General features: G+C 38.7%; 1 protein-coding gene across 1 annotated transcript in view; it reads right to left on the bottom strand.

Annotated features, from left to right (window-relative positions):
• RUFY2 (RUN and FYVE domain containing 2) overlaps window positions 1–27,544 on the bottom strand; it is a 61,429-nt gene that overhangs the window by 12,981 nt on the left and 20,904 nt on the right. The window contains 11 exon segments of the mRNA XM_030568895.1: window positions 4,296–4,425; window positions 6,344–6,463; window positions 10,805–10,879; window positions 12,441–12,631; window positions 14,124–14,224; window positions 14,227–14,239; window positions 15,108–15,209; window positions 16,498–16,529; window positions 16,532–16,566; window positions 20,374–20,439; window positions 20,902–20,963. Coding sequence (XP_030424755.1) covers window positions 4,296–4,425; window positions 6,344–6,463; window positions 10,805–10,879; window positions 12,441–12,631; window positions 14,124–14,224; window positions 14,227–14,239; window positions 15,108–15,209; window positions 16,498–16,529; window positions 16,532–16,566; window positions 20,374–20,439; window positions 20,902–20,963 — 927 coding nt within the window.

Below are 27,544 nucleotides of genomic sequence, written 5' to 3'. Positions count from 1 at the left end.
TGTTCACATAATTACCACCAGTGGTTTTGCCTGTGTTCCACATCCAGTAATGTTATGTGACTTCCGCTTCCTCCTATACTATTCAAACTTTTCTGCTGTAAGTTCTCAAATCAAAGCCCAGTGAAGTCAATGGAAAGACTGCTACTCATTTTGATAGGCTTTGGATCAGGCACTAAGAAATACTAAGGGAAACTCTATTCTTTTACTATTTCCCTAAAAGGAAAGGTAGGATTGGTGGGATTAAGGCAGACCAAAAAAAAGGTAAGAATATATCTGTGGCTAAATGCGTTTTACCCTTTTAAATGTGCTTCACATTCTCCTAAGAAATTCGTCTCTGGCATAGTCCTAGCAGATCTGCAGGAGCATGAAGCACTGTGGCTCACATAGCCTATGCTACCCCCAGTATGCCACTGCCCCAGCATCCTTCCTTGGACACAATTCGTTTGCCTATTAGTCACTAAAAATATTGTATGGGGATCTGAGAAATAAGTTTAGCAGGTGGAAAGGTATAACAAACATATGCTTAGAAAGGATGTTCTGCTGCTATTTAATCTACATTTGCTTTATATTTAAATTTTATGCTCACTTCACCTCAGAGCCTTGAGGTTCTTATAAGACTGTGGCAAACAAACAGTTGGCTTTCAGACTCCACTGCTGAAAAAGTATTCATGCACCTATGAGCACAATTCATATAACAGTCACTTTTTTCCTATCTTTCTGGCATCTTCATCTTCCCATTTTCCTTGCAACAGCTGAGATCACAAACACCTCAAACAGCTGAAGGCCTCTTTTTTTTTTGCCCTACTTTAGGTGGCTGTGATCTTAACTGTTTCAGGGAAAACACATTACTTGGAATGTATGAGTCAGGGATTCTTTTTCTCATAAGAAGTAATGAATTCACATTTTTCTTTATACTATATACTGATGGGTATTTCATCTTACAATTTAATGGATGTCAGATGACAGTTTTCTAAAGGAACACACACCCCCATTACTAAAAAAAACAACAAAAAAAAAAACTTATGATTCTCTGGTTTCAAAACAGCTAAGAGGCGCTGACTAATTAATAAAATATCTTTAGAATAATTCTTTTCTGTAGATCAGTTACAAGTGGTAATTTGAAACAAGACAATTTCAATTGACTTCTTTACTGTAGATCTTGAAAAAAACTTTCTAAATCTGAAATATTTTGGACAGTATTTCTCTCTCTTTTCATAGTCAGTTCTTTAAAAATTAAGCATGTCTGCTCTTCCTGTTTTTAACTAAGCCTCATCCTAAAATGCAAATCAAGAATTAATTCCTCTTCAAAAACCAGCAATGCTATATTTTGAATATAACAACAGCTAAGCACTGTGATGCAAAAAATAGCATAGAATGGGATAGCAGCAGCTATATAAATGAGCATTCAATGCACTGTCTCAGCAGGAAAGAGGACATTTTATGGGGAAGGCATGAAGCTGCATATACACCTGTTGAATTCAGCAAACAGCCTATCTCTAGTATATGGCTGACATTAAATATTATATCCAGTAGTAGATGTGCAGACAGAGAGAAAAATAAAATCACTTGAAAATATTTCAAGATACTTAAAGATTAAAGATACTAAAACTAGTTTAAAGACAGATCTTGATAAATTTATGAATGGGATTATATGGACAGGGTTGCCTGTGATAGCAAGGGACTGGATTTGATTACTTGAGTCTCTTCCAATTCTATGCCCTGTCAAAAAATTACATAGTCTGGGTACTGATAGAAAGGCGATGGCATGTCTAGAAGAGGAAAGTTACACTCATATACTATGATGACAGTACGAAACCCTGAAAATAGAGAGGAGAGCTCTCACTCCTTCAATGGCTCTCAGCATAAACCAAGAGGAAGTCAGAGATAAGACACATGACACCAACGAAGAGTAGAGGAAAGAAGGCTAACAGAGCAGAGAATCACTGATGGACTTGTCCTCTAGACACCATGCTACTAAGAGACAGAGAGAGAGAGATGATACGAGCAGACACGGTTTAACAATACAAGCATTTTTATCTCAGACCTGCCTCTAGAACAAAGTTTTCACCTACATTAGGTGAAACTGGGTGTAACGTCAGACCTTCATATGTTTTATGTCCACTTACTTCTCGTCTGGTTTGCTTTGGTTTCTTGACTGCCTAATAAAATGTTCTTTAAGATCCCCCCCCCATTTTTCTTTAGCTGTTATTTACATGAACTGGTTCCTCAAGACGAGAAATATCAACTGCTGATATCTGGTGAGGGGCAGAGGAGCAAAGAGTACCGGAAACTGGGTGCTCAAATCCAAGACATAAGTCAGAAAACTGGCCGTCCTCAAAAATTTCTCCCAAAGTGCTAGCTGCAGTCAGTATGGGATCTGGGGAAAATCTGGTACCATGCCTGACAGGGCATGACTTTTTTTTTTTTTAAATGAAGATTCAGAATGTAATTAAAATTCTTATTTAAAGATTTGTAAACACCCACTCACTTTAGTATCTGAGCTCCTCACAAAATTATAGCCCAAACACTGAACTGCACAAAAAAGGGACCATAAAAATCCCAGCAACACTTGCTACCTGAAAATGTCTACCAACTAATTGCTGCCTCATTGTCAAACAGACAAGAGCAATTAGCCAAACACTAAGTCCAAGTGTGCCTTACCTCTTGCTAACAATACCACCAATCACAGGTTATGACAGGCCATTTGAGAGGTCTACACCAACAGAAGAGGGTACACAGCTCTGATACCAGTCCTGGAGAATCCAGCAGCAATGTATATGAACACATGCCAATTTGTTAATAAGTGCCTCAATGGGCAAAATTCAGGATCAAATTATCTTAAATGAGACACTAATATCCTCACATTTATTAACTGAGTTTTACTAGTTAAGCTAGCTGCTCTAAATAGAAAATATGCTTTATGTTACTTGCTCCTGAAAAACTAAAGAAACTGAAACAAATAATTTAACTCTATAGTTTATGTCTCTAGAATATATTTTAGTTCTATTGGTCCAAGTAAATCCTGAAAAACCATAACATCTAAGGGTGGATTCTTTCCAATTACGGTACTTGAAAACAACAGTAGGTTCCTGAAATCCTATCACACTGAGTGTGTCAGAGAGGTATACAATAAATACCCGTTCCATTAAGGAATATCCTTCTGTGAATATACTCTGTAACTCTTTTCAGTATTTTATTTGGGAGTCTGCTAATACACAATAATGGAAACACTGCTCTCCTGTTTCAGATCATGCATTATCCCCCTGACTGTTCACTAATCTATTGCTTCCTCTATTTTTGATTGTGTAATTTCCTTCAGCCTGAAAGATTTTAATTGTTTTAAACTTAAAATGACATTTTGAATCTATGCAATTTTTTGTATATTTACCCATTGTACAGTCCGTTAATTTCTATATATTCAGGCAATTTTTAAGGTTACTGAGCACTTTTCAAAAACTCTCTTACCCACAGTAGTTTGTTAGTTAGACCTATTCTCCCTTAGCAATGCCTCCCAGCCTTAGAGTCTGGGCAGACTTCATTTTCCTCATGGTTTTTAGCCTCCTGAATTTCTCTCAAAAGAATTTACTCTACTTGAATCCCAACAGTGATTTCTGATTATTTTATTCTGCTTGTGGTTGATCATTCTAAAGTAATCTAGGTGTGTCAAAAGGATTTCAGGAACTCCTAACAGATCCTCAAACATCAGCCTTTCCAGTACCAAATTGTGAACGTTGGGAGTTGTTTGGGACATAAAAATATCTATTTCTGTTAAAATCTCAGATCCAGTTCTAAGAGCAACAGTAGCAACTCGCAAATTAATTTTCATTTCAGTTTGATGCTAAATGACCAAGCGGACTATTTAGTTCCTCCTCCATATACTTGCTTCTTTTCAATCACTTTCAAGGTAAAGAAATGTAAAGATACTATAGAAATTAGTGATATGAAATTTTTAAGTAGCAAGATAAACGGAGTTTGACGGATTAGAACATTTACCCTCACTGGCCCATTACAAGATTATAGTGAGATATCCTTCAGTTTGATTCAGAAAGGAGAATGTGGATTTCACTATTCCTTATGGAAAACACAGAATTCTGAACTCAAGTCTACTGGGGTCAGAAGGGACTGCTTTTCAAAAAAAAAAAAAAAAATTAAATTTATTTATACTTTTAAGCTGAAACGCTTGTTCCATTAAGCATTTCAGATCTGAGAGAGTTAAATTTATATTTTAAAGCCTGGCAAGTTCACTTTTAAATTACTGCTAACGTGAATTTGAAAAGTTTTCCTCCAGAATTTACTTTTTTAAGAGAAATTATTTGTTGGGTCTCTCCTCTCAGATGAGATAAAGTTTCTTTTTCCTTTTGCAGATCATCTTCCAGGGTTTGTCTCCATTCCTTTTCTATCTTCAGATCTGTTTCCAGTTGAACACTAGAATTCCAAACAAAAGACCATCATGGTGCATTTCAGTATAATCTTTTTAACAAAATAAACCCTTTTCAATTTTCTGGTTTCACTATCAGTCCAGCCCAACAAACAACAGTAGTTTGCTATTTTAATTTGTTTACAAGTTCATTATTTTTAATGTTGTGACATTCATCTGCAATTTCCTAAGAAGATTTTGTATACAAGTGTAACAAATTATAAGAAAATAGAGGGCTTTCATTGAGACAGGCTTTGAGGGTGTCAAACAAATCTGAAGAACTGGCTTTTGCAATGATTTAATTTGCTGTCCTAGTAACTATTCTTTGGCAACTGAAACATGCATATTAGAGAACTTTCCTGTTTGTCTTAAGTGTCATGTAGCTTTATTATAATACAGATCTTGTATGTCAGAAAAGATGAGTGGTTAAATGCATTTCTAGTGCTCACAAAAGGTGTTGTATTAGCAAGACTTTAAATGGACAGCCTCTATTTTCAATTTCAGAGTGGAGATTATAGGGACAGAATTAAGAATATATAACTTCTAAAGTATTTTGAGTTGCTGGATATTATTGAAATTCCTATCCAACGGATGATATAAAGGAGGTTCTGCTTTATACTAATCACAGCTACTGGATTACAGTTAACCGAACTGGGGCCAATCTGTCAGTGGATCCACTGTTGCCATTCTATCATCAACTTAAATGGACAAAGGATGGTTCCTTATAGCTTCACAGAAAACATAAACTAATGGCAGATGAGAGTAAACTGCTGGACTGAAATCCTACTACCTAATGAAGGTGGAAAGATCTGTCTGTAGTTATGAAAGTTTTTCAGGAGGAACTTGTGCCATATCGATTTATAACAGGATAGCTAAGGTCATTTTTAAAGGAAAAACTTACTTTTTGGGACACTACCTCAGCATCTTGTTTGTTGGAAAAGATCAGAAGTGAACATGACCTTGAGGTTTCAGAATTGCGGAATTCTAAGGTTGAGGTTTGAACTGCTCTTTTGCCAAAATCTGTGAAGATGACTGTGGTGGTAAAGCGAACATTTGTCATGATGGTTGAACAAGTATTGATACTCATATCAGTAAGAGAGGCAATGTGGTCTGAACACAAGATTGGAAAATTTGAACTCCCAAGCACTAATCCTTGCTGTAGTCTTAGGTCATTCACTCTCTCTCTCTCACTAAAATAGGGGGAAATACCACCCAACCTCACAGGGATATCACAGGGATGTTCATAAAGAGCACTGATAGCACAGTCTAAGTGTTAATTACTGCAATTCCTGACTGTTTCATCAGTATTTGTGGCTGCACTGATGCTCTGGACCAAATACCTGTCCATGGAATTCCACAGGTGTAAAAGCAGAATTTGGCTTTTATTCCTTGATTTAATATTTCAGTTTCTAGCAGACTCAAGGATTTCATGAGTGCCTTTCAGCTACCAACACTTTGAAGGATTTTGGCTTCTTTTTCAAGCCTGAATAGTTTAATTGTTCTATGCAGTTTCTGTAAATTTTTGCTGTTATATCTACAGGATTTACAATAATAAAATGTGGGTTAATCTAGTTTATTACAAATTTAGAATTTTTGTTCCTGTTAACTACTGTTTCCCTAGTGAATTAAGACTGTATCTTCAGCCAAAAAACATGCCTGTTTTTCCTCCTGTTCTGGCTGGACAGCTATTTAAAAAAATGCATTTGTAGCTTGATTTACTTGGAATGACAGATTTTCTTCCACCCTGCCCTTGCCTAATATACGTCTTCCTAGACAGCATCTTTATCCAGTTAAAAATCATCAGTAATGTGCTGCCTGTATTATGTGATGTACCCTACATTTTTAGTTAACAATGTTTAAAGTCAACATAAAAGGAAAAAATATTTTAAGTGTCTTATACTTTTTCCAAAAGGGAAGTATACTTACAGCTGCTTCTCCTTTTGGGAGATTTCTTTCTGCAAGTTTTCAGATTTACTCGTACATTCTTGTTTGAATTTCTTGTCCTCATTCTCAGCTTCCACTTGAGACTTCTCTGCTTGCTGCAATCTGGTGTAATTCAAATCAACTTTGGGTAAAACTGAGGCTAGAACTAGGGTGTAAAGGGTGAAGAAGACAAACAAAAGAAAAATGGGGAAATAGAAACATTTCTAAATAAAAACAAAGATTGGGTGAAACTCACAAACTCAAACGAGAGAGCCACACAATGCCTAGAAATCTAGCTTCTGGTTTTCACTACAGAAAGAAAAGCAGATAATGTCTTCTAATTTGTTTTTATTTTATGTTCACTGTTAACAGATGGCATCAAAGCGTAACCATACAGATTTATAATTGATCTATATCACTTACTGCTCTAACTTTGAGCGTACATATACGTTTTATTGTGGGAAGCATTTTTACAAGAACTGTAGAAGTACAGTAACTACTTTGTCTATACTAATGAATCAATAAGACGTGTGTGTTGTGCTGGAATGGCTTGATGCAATTCAGACATGAGCCTGAATACGGAACACTGGAATCAGATAGCAAGAATACAGCTGTAGTAAGACAGCAGAACACACCCTGGAGCGTCTTACTACACTTACAGAATAACCACTAATAAATAACATTATTAAATAATTTAAATAATGTGTATTAAAAATCATAGTTAAAAATAGCTCCATATGATAAACAAAACAAATAAACTGAATAAACAACAGAAGTCAGGCTTTCATTGAAGATCTTTCCTTTAGATTTTAAAGGGATTTTGCATTCCTGTTTTGATAGCCCTCTCCTCTCACTCATACCTCACCAATGCATTACGATCTCTCTCTTTTTGACCCTCTCGTCAGCCCCAAAAAGATGGAGTTTAAATTTAACTGAAATGTAAACATTAAATCAAAAATTGTATGTTACTCCATATTCAACTGTCTTATTGGGATATATAAAGGAGATTAGAGTAGCCAGTAAAATGTCATTCAGAGCCGAATCCCAATTGAGGTATCTCATTTTACAATTGCCTTTTTTCTCCCTTTTCAGACATGATCTACACCTAAAACTTAGGTTGACCTAGTTACATTGCACTGAGGGGGTGTGAAAAAAAAATCACCCCCCCAAAAGACATTGTTAAGCCAACCTACGCCCCAGTCTAGACAACACTAGGTCAACAAAGAACACCACCTCTCAAGAAGGTGGATTAACTACAGTGATGGAAAACTCCTTCTGTCGCTGTAGCAGTGTCTACACTACTGCATTGTTGCAGCACCATAGCTGTGCTGCTGTAGCATCCGTAGCGTACACAAGCACTCAAAGTGTTGTTCAGAGAAAACTGAGGAGCTCTTCTCTCAAGGCTTCGCTTGAATCATCACTTCCCAGTCAGCTGAATGTAGAGTAACACACAACTCCCGGTTTATCACTGTTAAATATAAAATTAAATGAAAGCTTTCTTACTGACCCTGTCTAAACTACAAACACAACCATGTTAGGGAGCCCAGCTACTAATGTTTTATAATGTAGTATGCATCTACACTGGCCATCTTTGGGAAACTGCCCACCATTGCAGTGCTACCAGACAACCAATCAGAGGGCTCATGCAGACAGTGCACCAGCATTACTAGACATCTCAGCATAATTAGATTTCATGTTAATAAAAGCTCCAGTTCCCCATCTACACTCATGCTACCAATGAGAAGCTGCACTGGTGGGACAGTTACCAGAACTGCCAGTGCTGAAATGACAACAGACTGGACTTAAACCATATTATTTTAAAGCATCTGAATTTAGCCTAGGTAAGAAAAACTGTTAGGGTCCACTCTACACTACAATGTGTTGTAATGAAGTTCCTTGATGTGTTTGTAATTGTAATACAAGTAGGGCCCAACTGGATGGATAGGAGAAGGGAGAATATTAGTGCACAGCAAGGCTAATTCTTGCTGCTATGTCATAAGGCAGAGAAGCGTGAAAGACTAAATGAAACAGGAAAACTAAAAACACCAATAAGACCCTTTCTAAACTACAGCTGAAACTGCATTAAAATTTCCAAGACTAATATGGACAAAGATTTTTTTTTCTGAGAACCATGCTAGCCATCTATAGAATCTGCATCTCCACAAGCAGCTTGCGAACTCTATAGCTATATCCAGTGCAGCTCCACCAGGGTAGCAACTCAGATAAGAGCAAATCCTCAGCTAAAATGTATATACCATCTGAGGATCTACCTCTAAATGTCCAAGTCCTGCCTATGCTACACTTTACACTATTGCTAACCCTGGTGAAGATGTACAGGGGAGAATTACAGCTTTGAAGATTTCTATGTAGATAAGGCGTTCCTGCTTTATAGTCTTTAGTTCTTGTTTAGTTCAGCTGTATCCAGTTGTATCAGTAGCTCTGTTAAAACATCTTACATTCTACTCTATGCTAGACAACTGAACTGTGTTTTAGCTGTGTATAAGAGAGTCCTACAAATCCAGAAATTATTTGGGTTTTGTTTTTGTAAAGTAAAGACAGAACCTATGGCACATTTTTATAAGCTGTTTTAGCCAGTTCTCAGGAAAAATACTTCTGTCTACACTACTCAATAAAGCGATGATAACAGCAACCACATTAAAAGAGTTGACAACATGTTTTCTGGTATACAGAAGCCTTGAAAGTGCAACAACAATAAAAATGTGGGTTTTTTTTAATTAATTGAAAGGGAGGTTCTTTATTTATTTAAAGTGCTATAAATAAAGGGTGAGGAAAACCCTATAACTGGAGGTAAGTGTCAGGGCAATGAGAAATCAAAAATATAAAGGGAGCTAACATTTTAAAATAAACTTTGTATTTAACATTAAAAAAAGTAAAATGATTAAATAGCATTAGAAAATTCTAGTTTTTGATTCGTCAATATTATTACAGTGATTTTTTTTTTTTATTCTTTGGGAGGGGAGGAGAGAAAGGGGTGGAGATGATTTTATTTCAGAAAACAACGTCGTTCCAGCCTGTGACAGTGTGTCAAAATCACTAGTGCTTACTGACCAATTATAATACAGGATTTCCCAATACCATTTATAATATTTAGATCATAACCATTATTTTTTTTAAACCACTCATACAAATTGTACTCTATCAATAGCCAAGTAGCTTTCAAAATGATATATCTTTGACAAGTTTGTATTGGTGCTGTGCTTCATTGCTGGCACATTCACAAATGACATTGCAATAGTCCTAGTTTGAGTTAACAGATCTTGTCACTTCACATATGTAATGGACAAAATCAAAAAGACAGATAAAGGTAGTAAAGTTCAAAATGTAAAAATTGGGATAAAGGAAAAAAAGAAAGAAAAAAGAGGAGAAAGGATGTCAATAAAAGAATATTCATGTCACTAAATCGTTTAATACTATTATGTTTTTCTTAAGTAGCTTTAAAAAGAAAACAATGGTAAGACATTCAACACCAACATGACAGGGCTATGGATGTTACATTTACAATTAAAAATATTAATGATCCATATAGTCTACTTCATTTAAATAACTGAAGCACACAAGTCACATCTTTATATTATGTAACAAATATATAGTAACCACAATATAAATTTACACACTGGTATTATATCATTTCATTTTATTATTCATGGTGTAATACTCAGATGGACATCCTTTACACTAAGGGAGTTTCCAAAGCAATTAATGTAAGCTTTGGAATCTTGCCAGCCAGGGCCTGATCCACACACTTAGCAGAGACTTAACCTTAAGCAAGTGAGTAGTCTTGCTTAAAGTTAACCATGTGCTTTGGTGAGTCAAAGTCTTATTGAATAGCATTAAAACATAACACAGAGGTAAAAATGAATCAGAATTCTGAAGTGGCCATCATCGAGCCCGGTAGCTGAAAGAACAATCTTGGGTGCAGGCACAGAATGCCAGCACCAGTGAAAGGTGAAGAGAATCGAGATAAAAAGCCTTGATTTATGGCTGTATTTTTCCACTCTTACAGTACATTAGAGTGGCCATACTGGGTCTGACCAAAAGTCCATTTAGCCCAGTATCCTGTCTTCCGACAGTGGCCAATGCCAGGTGCCCCAAAGGGAATGAACAGAACAGGTAATCATCAAGGGAACCATCCCGTCGCTCATTCCCAGCTTCTGGCAAACAGAGGCTAAGGACACCATCCCTGCGCATCCTGACTAATAGCCATTGATGGACCTATCCTCCATAAACTTATCTAGTTTCTTTTTGAAACCCTGTTATAGTCTTGGCCTTCACAACATCAAAAAAATAAATCTGTGTGTTGAAAAACACTGGTTGCAATTCCAAAAGACGATGCTTCTTTAAAACTTCCTACTGAGAGTCAAGTTCAGTGGCAGCTGTGTGGGAATGCAGTAAGGGAGGAGGATGAATGTGGAAAAGTAAGTAAAATAGAGATGGCTGCTGTACCTTTGTTCCAATTGTTTCATAGTTGCAGTAATTTGATTGGTCTTATCCTCTAGTCGACCAATTATTTCATTCTTTCTTTCATGCATCTTCAGAAACCTATATTAAACAGATTCATATTGAAGCAAGTTTTATATTAAACTATATTTTTGATTCTTTTGTTCATTCTCTTAAGGAAAATATTTGTAATATGGCTTTGGGATTTGTTTGCTTATTTGTTTTTAAAACATTCCCATCTTTAAGAAAAAAAAAGCAATATTCAAGAAAAATATCTAAGTATAGAATTTCAGTCTAAAGTATATTTGCATTTTATTGGAATTTTACAAGTGTACACTCTTTAGTATACATAATTTATTTCTTTTAAATATCTTTTTGTGAGTCTACTAAAATTTAGTGCTAATTTTTTTAAATAGCTCATTATATCCACAGCAACAACACCAATAAGCATTAGTTTTAGTTCACATTGAGGTCTTCCTGGGCCCAATCCTGCAAGGTGGTAGGCACCGATAAAGCCTTAAGTCTGTACCAGAACAACAGCTAAATTACTTACTGATATAGTTGAGTATTTAATATTCTAACATTATTTTAACCAGGCTCTGACAACTGTGAACACCTCTGCTTCAAGGTCTAAATATAGGTACAATATTATCATTAAATCCAGTTAATATCACCACACAAAGTTCCAAAACACACATTAAAACAGAAAAACTACAGATCTCTGACAGACACTCTGCATAAACAACCAAAAATAATATTGAAGAGCCTTTTCTATACTGTCTCAATTTATTTTACTAAAGACAGATCTTTATTCCTGTTTTGCTTTCTACACACAAAATTTAGAAGTGGGACAGTGGCATCTTGGTCCATGCATCTACTTGTCTACTCTTTGCATCGTGTAATATTATTTCTATATGCACTCTCTCAAGTGATCATAACTACTTCTATTCCTGCCTTTGACAACTTGTTCCACACATGAAAATTACCACAAAGTACTTTCTCTTGAATTTCCTTGGTGTTTGGTCATTTCTTAGCTGAAGTTTGTAACTCTGAAATCTGGAGCCTCTTACCCTCAGAAGTATTTCTGTGGCATTGCAAAGAATGTTATATCCCTTCTTAATAGCCTCTTTTCTAATAAATATGAATCCAATTTTTCTAATTGATCTTCACAGTTATAACTCTCAAAGCCCATTTAACCATCTCTCTATCCTCCTTTACTTTTTACAATTCCTTCACGTTCTTTCTAATATGGTCCCCCTCAAATGGAGCACAAAAGTCCAGGTATATCATTCTCCCTATGTACAGTACCATGATGATCACTTGTGCTTCAGTCCTCTATACATCTCAGTGATGCTTTAAAATGACTTCCATAAAACCTGCCTTATGTAAGGCAGTTAACTTATACAGGTAGCATGAAGATCTTATTCTGAAAGAGGAAGATGGTAGACAGAAGTAGAGAGCTGAGCTAAAAAAGCAGTGACAATGAGCAAAACTAAGAAAACAAGAAATTAACATAGGGATGAAAGACTATTTGCTTCAGAAAGCGGATACTCTTCTATTGCTATACTGTTTTCAAATGAGTAGCATGCACTATTTCAAAAGTCACATACATCTTACATTTATACTTCAAAGAGGTTTCAACAATTTAAAAAAGTTCTCCTTTACCTGCAGCTTTTGGTACATTTCTATGTTAATTGCTTTAACTTCATCTAGCTGTTGTCGAAGGCCTATGAGGGTGTCTTGTTTCTCATGAATGTCTTTCTCCAACAACTTCATTGCAAGTTCTATCTCATGTTTCATACTAACTTGGACCATTAGCTCATTCTCTATATCCTACAAGTTGCACAAAAACACATATTATACTCTGTTAGGGATGCCAAGTAACTGCACAAACCCAAACACCCTTGCCCCACTTCCCTGCCCTGTTGCCTCGCCCCTGCCCCAAGGTCCCACTCCCCACTCACTCCATCTTCCTTCCATTTCTCCCACCTTCACTCACTATCACTAGGCCGGGTAGGGGTTTGGGGTGCGGGAGGGGATGCGGGGTCTGGGCTGGGGCCGATGGGTTCAGAGTGTGGGAGGGATCTCTGGTCTGGGGCAGGAGATTGGGATACAGGAGGGAGTGTGGCCTCTGGGAGGGAGTTTGGGTACAGGAGGGGGCTCAGGGCAGGGGGTTGGGGTACAGGAGGGGGTATGGGCTCTGGCTGGACAGCACTTACCTCTGGCGTCTCCTGGAAGCAGCAGCATATCCCTGCAGCCTCTAGGCGATGGGAGGGACAGCCAGGCAGCTCAGCCCATCCCTGCAGGCACCACCCCACACCTCCCATTGGCTGCTGTTCCCAGGCCAATGGGAGCTGTGGATTGGCGCTTGGGTCGGAGGCAACACACAGAGATTCCCTGGCCATCCCTGCCTGCGCCTAGGGGCCGCAGGGACATGCCACTACTTCCGGGAGCTGCACCAAGCCAGGGAAGGTAAGGAGCCTGCCTTAGCCCTGCTGCGCCGCCCCCAGCCAACCAGACTTTTGGTCTATTAAAATCTTCTGGATTGTTTTCAATAGCAACCGGGAGCTTGAGGCTGATTCCAGAAGACTCCCGGCCAATCCGAGAGGGTTGGCAACCCTATACTCTGTCAACACAGATTTTGTAAATAGCTATGCACATTTTATCTAGTATTTCTGATGCAAAACTAAAATATGACACTGCAGGTCCTGCAGTGTTGGATCTTTCACCTTCACAAATCTCTGCCTTCTGTGAAACTTGGCAAAACAGATACTATAAATATTATGTAAATATTATACTCAGCCATGCATCTGGTGACTTGTGTTCATTTGTTTGTATCTTAATAAAAGCCACCTCATTTTATGCAATATCATAATTTGCATAATTTTTTGTAAGTGAAATAATATTTAAGAATAAAAAAGTCAATTTTCTATTTACAATATTAAGAAGTCAAAAACAGTCAGAATTTCTACTTTTGGAAAAAACATTTAATGCATGTATATAGGAAACCTACTCAAAATACTGATGATGGCTAAACATTTGAAATTAACACAGCTGCTAAAATCCAACACATTATTCATACAAAAATCAATATTCTTCCTAATTATGCTTAGTGACACTACTGTTAAAGAAATATATAATGGCTCCAATTTTCAAAAACCTGGAACAACCTTTTCATGAGGTTAGAGAAACAGTGTTGTAGATTACTAGCAGCACAGATCCCCTGGAAAAAAATGTAAAGCTAGAAATAGTCAAATAACGTATTAAAGAGACAGTAAATGTTAATCTTGTCGAGGTTTACATAGCACATTTTAAATACACTCACTTGTCGTAATTGTGATTCTTCTCGAAGCTGTCTGCGCGCGTCATTGTACATTTCATCCAGACCCTGTCTGGAGTGTCTGTACGTTTGAAGCTCTGCCTCACATCCACTTTGGTTACCTATGTAGAATTACAGATTTTTCTGGTTTTCCTTTATAAATATAACAATTGTTGTAATTAATGTACAAATTTGTAGAGAGAAACGTTGCTTAAATTCACAATGGACTATGTAAGCACAATACACACACTGAACCAAAGGGATCCAAGATTGTCTACATTATGTTATTAATCACTTTAAATTGGAATTACATTTCAGCTTAAAAATGCAACATTGCAAAATTAAATGAACTTATTGCAGACTTGTGATTCAACAAGTTACTTAGCACATGCCTAATTTTTAAGCATGTGAGTAATCCCATTAACCAGAGGACAACTCACATGCTTAAAATTAGGCATGTACTTAAGTATGTTGCTGAACTGAGGCCAGGAAGAGTAATTTGTGGTACAGTATTTCACTGGGTCTCTGAGTAACCCCGGAAGCATTTAATTCACCCAGTTATTTAAATATCTAATATAGGGTCTCCAGGTTATCCAGAAATATTTTTCAATAACTGAATCTAAAAATTATTCATAATGACTGTTCAGCGTAGTACAGGATGTACAATATCCCAGTTCAACACAAATTATTTTCTGACAAGTTTTATAGTAAAATATTACTTTAACCACTGCAAACAGAAAGTTGTAAAATCTCAAAGATTAAATGCAAAACGTAAGGAAAAAATCCTAAAAATTTCTTTAGAATAATAAATTAATCTAGATTGATTCCTACAATATTTAGATAAGCTTTCTCGTAAGACATAAAATCACATAAGCCTATTCCTTGAAATAAAATTGTTTTAAGGCAGTTCGACTATTTGCTGAGCTATTAGTTGCCAACATAAAACATTCAAATGATAAGCCAGGTAATGTTTAATTACTGAATTCATACCTCTAGGTGATGCTGTGTTTTCATTAAAATAAGTGTGTTTTCACTTCTTAATTGATGATTTTCTTCCTGAAGTTTAATTATATTGTTTTTGGCTATTGCTAACTAAAAGGGGAAAAAAGAGAGAAAGTGTATGACTATTTTTGTGAACACTAAAAAAAACCAAAATTATTCTAATATGTACATAGCTAATATTACTCTAATATGTATACAGCTAACATTACTGCTTACTCTAGCCTCATAGTGTGCTGAATAAGACATCTATTTTGTGTGCATGCACAACTACCATTTATAGTAGGAGTCACATACTGAGGTGAGAATAAATCTAAATTAGGACCATTTTTTTATTTTACATCTCTTGTACAGAGGAATAGCTTTTCATTGGTACTCTATTCTAGCTAAAGTATCCATACTTCCTTTATTCCCCCTTGTTAAAGTTCTTATATATACTTCAAGTTAAATGGACATATTTTCTGTTTTTAACAGTTTCTCATCATGAACATCCAGGTATACTGTATGTTGCACTGTGCAGCATACACAAGCAAATCCTGGGTAAAGAAAGATAAATCTGGGACACTAGGACAAGAAAGTCCTACAGTGTGACAGAATAAAGAAAGGCCTCAGCAGAGGCTCCTACTTAATCCTGGGAGTTAGACAGAAGGCATGTCAGAAGGGGTGGACTATGGGGAGAGCAGAGGATTTGTAAGGGGCGGTTTACATGCTGTTCATTATCTGGATTTGTTCACATCGAGAAAAACTAACAGCCCCCTCAACTGCTAAATGTAGAAATATTATATTCCCCATTTCTCTTTCAGGGCAGGTAAGAAGGGGAAAAAACTGATCTTCCACTCCTAATCCCAAATATGTTATCTACTTCAAGTATTAAGACACTGAAAACTACGGGATATTTAAAAAACAAGCAACCTGGCACACAGAGGCAGACAAAACTTATACCTGCATATTGTGAATGAGCTTTTAGAAAAAAAGAGTCCTTTGGCTTGAGCTGAGACAATTATACATTGTCCACTCCACTAGATCTAGCTCTCCTGTGGATTGGTAGTCTGAAGAATGCCTTTGTTCAAAATTGGTCTCCCAAAATGGAACTGAAAGCAACTCCCAGCATATTTAAGATAGGGTTCTTCTCTACACTCTTAAATCCTGCTGTGAAATTGCAATGTTTTACAGCATTTTACTAATCCAATAGTCCACTGGGATAAAGCTCACAAGTTCCAGCAACCATTGTGTTATTTCTTCAGACTGAGACAAATGTAACTGAATGTATTAGGCAGTGTTTCAATATAGTTAATTAGACTGTACTTGTAGAGGGAGGAAAAAAGGAAACATGCTCACCACTGGTTAAAAAATAGTATTACACATTACTAAGAAACAATACCTCTTCAATTAGTTTAGTGTTTGACTTCTCAATGAATCAACTCTTGTATGAAGGCTGCTGACTGTGCTACTGAAAGTAATAAAGAAATCAATATTCAGTATTACACCAAAACTCATACAAACACACACAAAAGTTTTATGCCAAACACTAAGTTTATTGGCAACAGCCAACAGGACTGCATCATTGCAACTGGAAATTGTTTCTAAAAATCTTACAGATTATCTCCCTTTAATGAACACTTATGTGATATACTCTCCTCCCGCAATGCTAGTCACTGTTGACAACATTGTCAACATCCCTGCCACCCAAGCCCATGATTTGGTGTCATCTTTGATTCCTGCTCCGTCAGCCTTCACAACCACAGTGTCCAAATTTTGCTGCTTTATCCTCAATGTGTTTTCCACAGCTCTGTCTGCTTTTTTTCCATACAATTAAAACTCTTGTCCAGATTATCAGTACTTCCCCAGCTTAACTACTGCATACTACTCCTCCCTGGCTCCACTCCCCCTTAAGGTCCATTCAAACACAGCTACTAAAATCATTTTCCTTCTCCATCATTCTATTCATATCATTTCCTCCTTGAAATCCCTCCTTTTCCCACCACATTATTTTCAAGCTTTTTGTTCTTATCTTTAAGGCCCTTCATAGCTGTGCCCCTTCCTACTTATTTGCTCATCTCTTATATAGCTTCTCCCCACCAAGCCTCCTCCACTGTCTGACTGCCAATATCTCCCACAAGCATCTTCCAAGGCTGACTTATATGCATTGAACAATCCCCAACCTAGTCTGTACAGACAAGTGCTCTTTCCTCTAAACCTACTCTACTATGATGCCTATAGAAGGCTCCCAACTGATAATCAACGGCTAGATGGAGGGCTGATTGTTATTTATATGTGCATGGGAGCAGCTAGTTCGTGGGGTGTTCAGTATAGAAAGGAGGATGTGCATGTGTGTAGAATATTTTTTTATATATCTTGAAATCATCAAGTTATAAACATAGGCAACCGATCAATTCACTTGGTCTTATTGCAGCAATTCCACTCACTTGCCCTCCCCCACTTTCATTTGTCACATCCCATTTGTTGTCTCATACCTCCCATTAGAGAATTCATAGGTGTTCACACAGTGTTTAGCAGAATGGGGCCCCATTACTAATTGGGGCATCTTGTTGCTATCGCAATACATAATAAATAATAATCAACAAGCACATTACTGATGTTTAAAATAATGTGATAAAGAGATTGAAATAATACAGCTTCATATAGCTTCTACAGATATTTTTAACTTCTGTTGCAGTAGTTTTTTTCCTTTACACAGCAATACTTAGAACATCCTCACCATGCATTAAGTTGGGGAGTGGGAGGGAAGCTTTGTTCAGCTGGACGGAAAAGGAAAATTGCCCCCTTTAACTGCAGGAATGAAGCTTGCATGGCAAGCTGGTGGAAAGGGGTCATTGCCTGCTTAAGCCCCTGCCCCCAAGAGGATTACCTTTTCCAGATAGAAAGCAGGAAAACTGTACACCTGTACCAAGTTGACAGGGGGATGACACTGCTCCTTTCCCCCACAGCTGACCACAAGAAATGGGAAGTATTCATACGCAGGAAGTTCGAGAGAACCCCCTTTAACCGGATAAGGTGAGCAGTGCCCCAGTTACCGTCCCACTCATGGAAGGAGTTATAATACACAGTTTTGTCATGATCCACTGCAGGCATTACAGTCAGTCTCCTCTTCTCTCGGGAGGAATGGTGGGGGAAGGGAACGGCTGAGAAGGAATTTTCCCTCACTGCCAGATTGGCCTAGACGAGGTGGGTTTTTCACCTTCTACACAGCAAGCTGGGAGTTTAGGGGGTAAAAGGGGGGTTGGCCCTTAAAGTTGCAACTCATTATGGAAACTTGTGGTAGATGTCTGGTGTAGGTATTCTGTTGGGAATGGATATGGATCAGATAAAAAATGGATGGTTAAAGGATTTAAAGGAGGCATGCTGTAAAGGTGAGGGGGGACAAGGGGGAAGGGATTTCCACAACTTCCATGAGGGAGAGTCAAATCCTCCATTCTTTACAGCCCCCTTTACACTCATCTAGAGGGGTCAGTGACCGGGTCCCAACAGTGGGATGGCAAAGAGGGACGGATGACGACAGCCCCTGAGTATAAGGAAATGATCATGGAATTACCTGCACTGTACAATTCTATCTGCTGGGTAGTCCCAGGTATTTTAGACTAAAGGTTACAACCTAATTAAACCCAAATCCTGTGACTCCTGTCATTCTGGCATAGTTGGACAATGAAAGTCCTAAGCTTTACATAGCAACACACTGTTGGGGGATTTCAGCAATGGAAGAATGGTACTTCCCAAAATCAGAACAGAGGCTTGTCTCAAGTCCCAGGAGTTCTACTCTTAAAAGTAAAGATTTATAAAAGTAGGTTTTGATAGTACATTATATGGGATATGGATATTTCACATCAAATGTTTATGAAAATAAAATATAATCTGAAAATCTTTTCCTCATCCTTTGATTTTGTATGGTAAAATGGTAAAGCTGCTACCAGCAGAAGTGATCCTCAATCCCTTTTTTCATTCATAAAAAAAAAAACACCTCCATCATATTCCATACTTTAGCCTCTGCTGTGCCTAATATTGGAAACCTGAACTCGACTATCATGTGGGAATCAGTTCCTGAGAAAGTTGCTCTCTGTTTTACCACATGCTTCATTCGCTAATTAAATTCCATCTACGTTTCCTAAGAAGAGGCAGCATATTCACAGGTCTTCAAATCATGATCTATACAAATACCAATTTTATGTGCATTAGAAAAAGCTATCACCTCTGTACTAAGTTCCACTTACACTGGCTACTTATTGTGAAACTCTTCTTTCCAGAAAACTCTCTTTCTACATCTCCAGTGTTCACTGATATGGTCAGGGTCCACCAAACCATTCACAGAATCACAGGAGTGGAAGGGACCTCAATAGGTCATCTAGTCCAGACCTCTGCACTCATGGCAGGACTAAGTATTATCTAGACCATCCCTGATAGATGTTTGTCTAACCTGCTCTTAAAAGTCTCCGATGACGGAGATTCCACAACCTCCCTAGGCAATTTATTCCTGTGCTTAACCACCCTGACAGTTAAGAAGTTTTTCCTAATGTCCAACCTAAACCTCCCTAGCTGCAATTTAAGCCCATTGCTTCTTGTCTTATCCTCAGAGGTTAAGAAGAACAATTTTTCTCTCTCCTCCTTGTAACAACCTTTTATGTACTTCAGAACTCTTAACATGTCCCCTCTCACTCTTCTCTTTTCCAGACTCAACAAACCCAATTTTTTCAATCTTCCCTCATAGGTCATATTTTCTAGACCTTTAATCATTTTTGTTCCTCTTCTATTCAGACTTGGTCCTCAACATTACAACAACCACCAAAGCGCCATGAAGGTTGGCATGAGAAATAGTTTATGGAATCCTTGAGCAATCATAATTTCTCACATTGCTAGAGTGGAATGTTGATGTGGTCACATACCACATGCAGTAAGGCAAAGATTTTCTGGAGAAGCACAGTCACCTGTTCCTGTGGAGTCTTGTAAACACAATGTAGTTCAATAACTTTCAGTTCTGCCGTTTTTTTTCCTGTTCTCCAGATCAAAAGGAAAAGGGTCTAGCCATCGAATCAACAAACTGACATTTGACTCCTCTCCTCCAGTCTCCTCAGGAGAATATATGTCTGGCAATTCTTTTCCATCCTCAGACTAAGTAGGAGGAATTTTTAATATTTTCCGCTGAACTTTTCTCCTGCTAATGTTATGATACACAAGCAGAGGGGAAAAGATGTGTTTTAACCTGGAGGAAGTCTGGACTGACACACATACCCCAATAAATACATACTTTAGTTGTCTGTTCAGTTCCTCTACATAATTCTTTTGGTCCAAAATTGCAGCAATCTGGACATTTCTAAAGAGAGAAGGCAACTAATTTTTAGCAAGCACATTTGTCTATACATAAAAAACACAGATGTATCTTCTATAAGCACATGAAAATATATATATTAAAAATTCTATGAAAATACATGGACATGGTTTGATTTTATTGCCAAAAACAACCATCTCTACCAGCGTATCGTGCAGTAATAAGTACCATGTGACAAAACCTGATACTGCATTACTGCAAATAAATGTAAATTTATATTTAAAATTTGTGAGCAAGTGTAAACTTAAAGAAAATAGCCCATTTTAAAATCAACTAATCGGTTGAAGGAACATGGTCCTGTGGATTAGAGACAAAAAACTGTTATGCACAAAATTACTTAGTGCATTTTAGAAACCTAAACAAATAAAATAAATATGCTAAATATTAAAAATTTCAACAAATCATTTAACTTAATATGCAAAATCTAAGGTGTTTGACAGAACATACCTTTCTTTACTCCCAATATCATCTTCATTTTTTAAATACATAGAGAAATCAATCACACCAACCTAGAATGAATAATGTTGGAATAAACTGTGTTATTCATGCCTTTATATGTATTTAACTAGCAAAACCTCAGTTAGTTCAACTTCTCTTAAGAGTCATCCAGCCTTGACACATTTTCTTGGAGTATGCAAACATGAATGCTAACATTTTTTCAGTTGATCTTTATTTTAAGAAATTATTTGAAAAACAAAAGTCTTAAATTTTCTGTTTCAATATATACGATTAGTTTAGAATCATATAACCTTAGGAGCACAATGAAAACATCCAATGAATCCTTTTTGGTTCTTGGAGGAACATATTTATTATATTTGAGTGGGTTCATCCAAGGATAATAGGGAAAAAATATGTATATTATTGGAACTCTATTAAATATATGGCAATCCTGCTCTTTCTAAGTAAATAGATTTTTAACACTTTTCACTACACTTCTGTTCTCACCTTCTTCAGTTCCACAGTATTTCTTGCCAAACTGCATGACTTTCCAAAATCATTGACTCCCATAACCACAATTCCAACCACTTATACACAACCTTAGCCTTTCTTTAAGACCCCTTCATATCCTGCTCTCAATCAGCACAAGATTCTGTCAATTTTTTCAAAGAGAAAACATATAAGATGTACGGTTTCCCTTCCACTCTTTCCCCACCTCTTTATACAACTTTTCCTCCTCCAATACTGTCACAAATATCAAAGTTTCGGTCTATAACTCTTCAAACCTGTCCCCTTGGATCCTATCCCATCCTGACTACTGCTCTCCCTTACCTTCACTCTCATGTCTTCCCTGACTGCCTGTTTCCAGCACAATGCACGCATGATCTGATCTTCACCATCCTCGCAAAACATACTACTTTTGCCCCTCTCGCCTGACTACTGCTTCATTTCCCTTCACCTCAAAAGGATGGGTTATTCACCTTGTAGAAAAACTAGAGTTCTTCAAGATGTGTTGTCCCTACGTGTAGCATACATCAGGTTGAGTGTGCGCTCCATACATCCAGGACCACAGACTTCTCCCTAGCAGTGTCCATCTGGTCTGTGCATGTGCCCTCACTCTCCTCATACTCTGCACCAACGGAATAAAGGAGACTGCCAGAGCACAGTCATCTTAATTCCTTCTCTGCTACCAGTTCGCAGTAAGTGACCAGGTAGCAGGGAAGGAGGGCAGGTGGTGCACTATATATAGGCATAACACATCTCAAAGAACTCAAATTACTACAAGGTAACCCATTCTTCTGTCCCTGTGCAGTGCACTTCAGGTGATTCACAAGCAGTGCCTGAAGTCCTATAATACAACAAACTATAGAACTACCCTGCCCAAAAGAAACATCAGAGGTGGCTGCTTGCATCAGCAGCTAATGTCTAGCAAAAGAGCATACAGAGTTCAAAGTTGCTTCTCTCCAGATGGGTGCAAGATGGATCTCTCTCTCAGAAAAGCTACCAACGTTGCTTCAGCTCTCACTGAATGTGCTCTCACACTGCCTTCAGGGGGCTTATTTTCATCTCATAGTAGTGTAGGATGAATCCCAAGATCCATTTTGACAGCTTCTGGGAGGAAATGGACCCTTCTCCTTTCCTTCATTCCACAAATGATACAGAGTACCTAGGAGACTCTCAAAATGATTTTGTCCTTTGCAGATAAAAGGCAAGAGTCCTACGCACATCCAGTGAGTGTCATGCCACTTCTCTGCTAGAGGGAGGCTTAGGCTAGAATACCGGTAAATGGAAGCTTTGGATGCAGTGTCATGAACACTGTATTCTTAAGAAAACTGACTGAGTGGTCCTGCCATGAGCACCCCTAACTCCAACTCTTCTGGCCAATGTGATAGTAACCAAAAACATTACCTTCATAGAGATATGCATCAGAGAGCAAGATGCTAGAGGCTTCAACTGTGATTTAGTGAGGGTTGATAAAACAAAGTTCATGTCCCAGGCTGGTACCAGGTTAGCCACTAAAGAGAACGGTCTAGTCATACCCTTTGAGAAGTGGGAAGAGACTAAGTGAGGGGGAAAAAAGAATATTTGATGACTGGTGAATTAAATGCACTGATAGCTGCCAAGGTAACCCAAGGAAACTAATAGATAGCCCCGTGGATTACATGTCCAGAATCTGTGCTCATGAAAAGGAAATTCCTCACTGGTCACACCAAAACATAAATCGTTTCCACTTGCTTCATAACGTAGCCAATAGAGCTAGTGCAGCCTTTTATTTAGCAGCAATGCAAGGAACCTACGGGCTTGTATACTGTAAGACATTGTCTTAAACAGGTTAGCATAAGTGAAGCAGGCCTACAACCCTTATCTTAGATAATATGGCCTAGATTTTGGGGAATTGGGAATAACTTGCTTACAAGGGGAGTTGGTACATAAGGATATCAGGCATCCACAGGAAAACAGAACTGATATTAGGCTTGGTTATTTTAGGATAAAATTGTTGGCAGATGTTTAATCAAAACTTGCTTTAGCAATAGTTGACGTATATGGTAGTGAGTCAAAAGGCATTATTATGCTAACCTATAGGATAAAGGCATCACAATGTTATTAGGGTGAGGAAGTTAGATATGGATATGGGAGGCTGGGTATCTAAATAAATATTCATGATAGACCCCAGGCCCCATAATAGGCAAAGCCACCATGTAACGGGTGCTAGCTTTCCATCATTTACCCTTCGCTCTTCATCGTTATTATCTATCACTGACCTTTGGGCATTAGGGCTCTGGACCATTGGACTAATTTGGCATGCCAGGGACAGAGCTGGTCCTTTGTCTCTAACCGCCAGATCCCCAAGGAGGGTAAGTATATGAGCATATGCAAGGCATGATACCAAAGATATCCCTAATGCTATAATCTTGTTATTTTTTTATGTGGTTTGGAGCTTTCTTGTCTTTACTGATTGCGTTAATAAGAGTGGCTAAGGCTTTTTTGCCTTCAGTGTGCCTTTGCCATATATTCTGGGGTTCCCCAGAAGATATTGAACTTTTTAGTTTTAATTCTGTTGTTTCTGATTCTGGGATAAAACCCTTTTACTCCCCAGCTCACTAAATTAGTATCAATTGGCAACCAATGCAATTATTAATTTAATAATTTAAAGAATCAGGCTGCAATAACAGTTCCTGGTAAAGTCCTTTCTACTTCTGCGCAGGACGGTCTGGACGCAAGCTGAGTAGGCCTTTTCTATTTTCGACACATCCAAAAACCATGCCCTCAGAGAAGCGTGACTGGGTTGGAGTGGTAAGTCCTTTCCTCGTATTATTCTTAGATTCTAAGGTCAGAAGGGACCATTGTGATCATCCAGTCTGACCGTCTGTCTAGCACAGGCCATAGAACTTCCCCAAAATAATTCCTGCCACAGATCTTTTAGAAATCTTAATTTAAAAATTGTCAGTGATGGAGAATCCACCACAACCCTTGGTAAATTGTTCCAGTGGTTAATTACTCTCACTGCTAAAAATGTATGTCTTATTTCCCACTCGAATTCATCTAGCTTCAACTTCCAGCCACTGGACTGTTATACCTTGTCCTGCCAGACTGAAGTGCTCCTTATTAAATATTTGTTCCGCATGTAGATATTTACAAACTATAAGCAAGGCAACCCTCTCTTTGTCAAGCTAAACAGACGGAGTTCCTTGAGTCTGTCACTATAAGACACATTTTTCTAATCCTTTAATCATTCTTGTGACTGTTCTCTGAACCCTCTCCAATGTATTATTGGAGTAATATCCAGCAGTGGCTGCACCAGTTCCAAATTCAGAAGTAAAATAACAACATCTCTACTCCTACTTGAGATTCCCCTATTTATGCATCCCACAATCACATTAGCTCTTCCAGCCACAGCATAACACTGGGAGCTCATGTTCAACTGATTAGTCACCATCACTCTCAAACCTTTTTCAGGGTTACTGCTTCCCAGGATCGAGTCCCCATCCTATCAATATAGCCTACATTCTCTGTTCTCAGATGTATACATTTACATGTAGCCATATTAAAACACATAGGGTATGTCTACACTACGAAATTTGGTCGATTTTATAGAAGTCAGTTTTTAGAAACTGATTTTATACAGTCGATGGCGTATGTTCACACTAAGCACATTAAGTCAGCGGAGAAAGTCCTCCCTAACATGGCTAGCATTGACTTACAGAGCGGTGCACTGTGGGTAGCTATCCCACAGTTCCCGCAGTCTCCACTGCCCACTGGAATTCTGGCTTAAGTTCCCAATGCCTGATGGGGTAAAAACATTGTCACGGGTGGTTTTGAGTACATGTGGTCAGGTCAGGTCCCTCTCCCTCCCTCCGTGAAAGCAATGGCAGACAATCGTTTCACGCCTTTTTTCCTGGGTTACCCGTGCAGACGCCATACCATGGCAAGCATGGAGCCCACTCAGCTCACCGTCACCGTACACCTCCTGGGTGCTGCTGGCAGACGCAGTACTGCATTGCTACACAGGAGCAGCTCCTTGCCTTCACGGCAGAGATGGTGCGGTAGGACTGATAGCCATTGTATGTCTCCTGGGTGCTGCTGGCAGACCTCGGTGAGGTCGATCAGGGGCGCCTGGACAGACGTGGCTATCCTCCTCTTAGAGCATCGAATGGGAGGCAGAGACTCCACGTCATTCTCTTCTTTAAGTTTCATCTCATGGAAATTCAGTACTGCCTGGAATATCATGCGAGCTGGAGGCTCCTGCCTCAGGCTGCTCTCCCAGCCGTTAGCACCGTGCGATTGCACCTACTCCTTTTTCCGATTTCTCATGAAGCCTAGATAGTAGTAAGGAGCAGTTCAACTATAGGCTGAGCAAGTGCAGAATGGTGGTACAATGTGCCTTTGGATGTTTAAAAGCTCGCTGGTGCTGTTTGCTGACTAGGTCAGACCTCAGCGCGACCAACATTCCCATTGTTACTGCTGCTTGCTGTGTGCTCCATAATATCAGTGAGAGTAAAGGGGAGACGTTTATGGTGGGGTGGGAGGTTGAGGCAAATCGCCTGGCGTCCGATTTGAGCAGCCAGACACCAGGGCGATTAGAAGAGCACAGCAAGGCGTGCTGTGCATCAGAGAGGCTTTGAAAACCAGTTTCATGACTGGCCAGGCTTTGGTGTGACAGTTGTGTGTGTTCTTCTTGAAGTAAATCTGTCCTCTTTGCTGATTTTAATTCCCTGTAAGCCAACCCCCCCCCCTTCGAAATAAAGTAACTATTGTTTTGAAACTATGCATTCTTCTTTATTAATTATGTATAAACGGACAAGGTAGCCCGGATGGGGGGGGGAAGAGGGAAGGACAAGGCCACGTTGCTTATTGTAGTCACACTAAAAATCAAACTGTTTGAATGATAGCCTTCTGTTGCTTGGGCCATCCTCTGGAGTGCAGTGGCTGGGTGCCCGGAGCCTCCCGTCACTGCGTTCTTGGGTGTCTGGGTGACGAGACTATGGAACATGAGGAGGCGATTATACAATGGATGCAGCAGGAGTCTACTCCTGTTGGCTTTCCTACAGCTCCAACGGATGCTTTGTCATGTCCTTTTGCTCCCCCATTAGCCTCAGCATCGCGTCCTGCCTTCGCTCTTCACGCTCACGTAATCATTTCCTGGCATCTGCCACTGAATGCCTCCATGCTTTGTCCTTGAGGTCTGCTTCAGCGTGGGGAATTCCTGGGCACCCACAAGGCCAGGGTCAGCAGGTGAGACTGTGTTTTAAAGCAATTCTTATAGCTGCTTTTAATTTAAATTAAAATTAATTAATCCTTCTAATGGGGAGCATATTCACCCACAAGCTGGCTCTGGCAGGAAACACTGCTGTTATTTATTTTTACACTTTATGGTTATAGGCTTTTTAAACTTTTTTATTCGTTTATTTAGCTAAGTGGCTGCAAGCCAGCTCGGCTGGTCAAAGCCAGTTTCATCCTATTTATTTCAGACCATTTATCCAGTTTGTCCATATCATTTCTAATTTTATCCTATCCTCCAAAGCACTTGCAACCTCTCCCAACTTGGTATAGTCAGCAAACTTATAAGTGTTCTCTGTATGCCATTATCTAAATCATTAATTACAGATGTGTAAATACCCAGCAAGTGTATGTGGCTCAAGAGTCTTTCAGCAAGTGGAGAGATTCACCAGTTTTCACAGTACACAGTTTTTATCACTCAAACAGGTGGTCTTCCACCACAGTTTCAACATCCTTCAGGACTCCCGAAGAGGAAAGCCACAAGTGTCTTATTAATACCACAGCAGTCCCATGGACCTTGCCACCACATCTGCCACATCTAAGGCTGGAGGGCCGATCTCGTCATCAGTTTTCCCTCACCAATCAGAGCCTCAAATTGGTTTCTAATGTACTTATGGCAAACTAGTTGGCTTTGCCAACAGATGGTAAATCATACTTGGCCATCAAACGCTCAGCAGTTTGAGACCTGAAAGGCCAAGGAATACACCTTTCTCCCAGTGAGATCAAGCCTCTTCACTTCTTTCTCATGTGGCATAGACCTGACGTGTCTCTGTCTGCTACACTCAGTAACTGCTAACACTACCAATGATTTTGGAGATGGGTGAGAGAATAGGTATTCCATTCCTTCCACAAGTAAGAAGTATCTCTCTTCAGC

This window comes from Gopherus evgoodei, chromosome 7, assembly GCF_007399415.2.
Source record: "Gopherus evgoodei ecotype Sinaloan lineage chromosome 7, rGopEvg1_v1.p, whole genome shotgun sequence".
Lineage (NCBI taxonomy): Eukaryota > Metazoa > Chordata > Testudines > Testudinidae > Gopherus > Gopherus evgoodei.
This window is presented reverse-complemented; position numbering and strand designations above follow the sequence as displayed.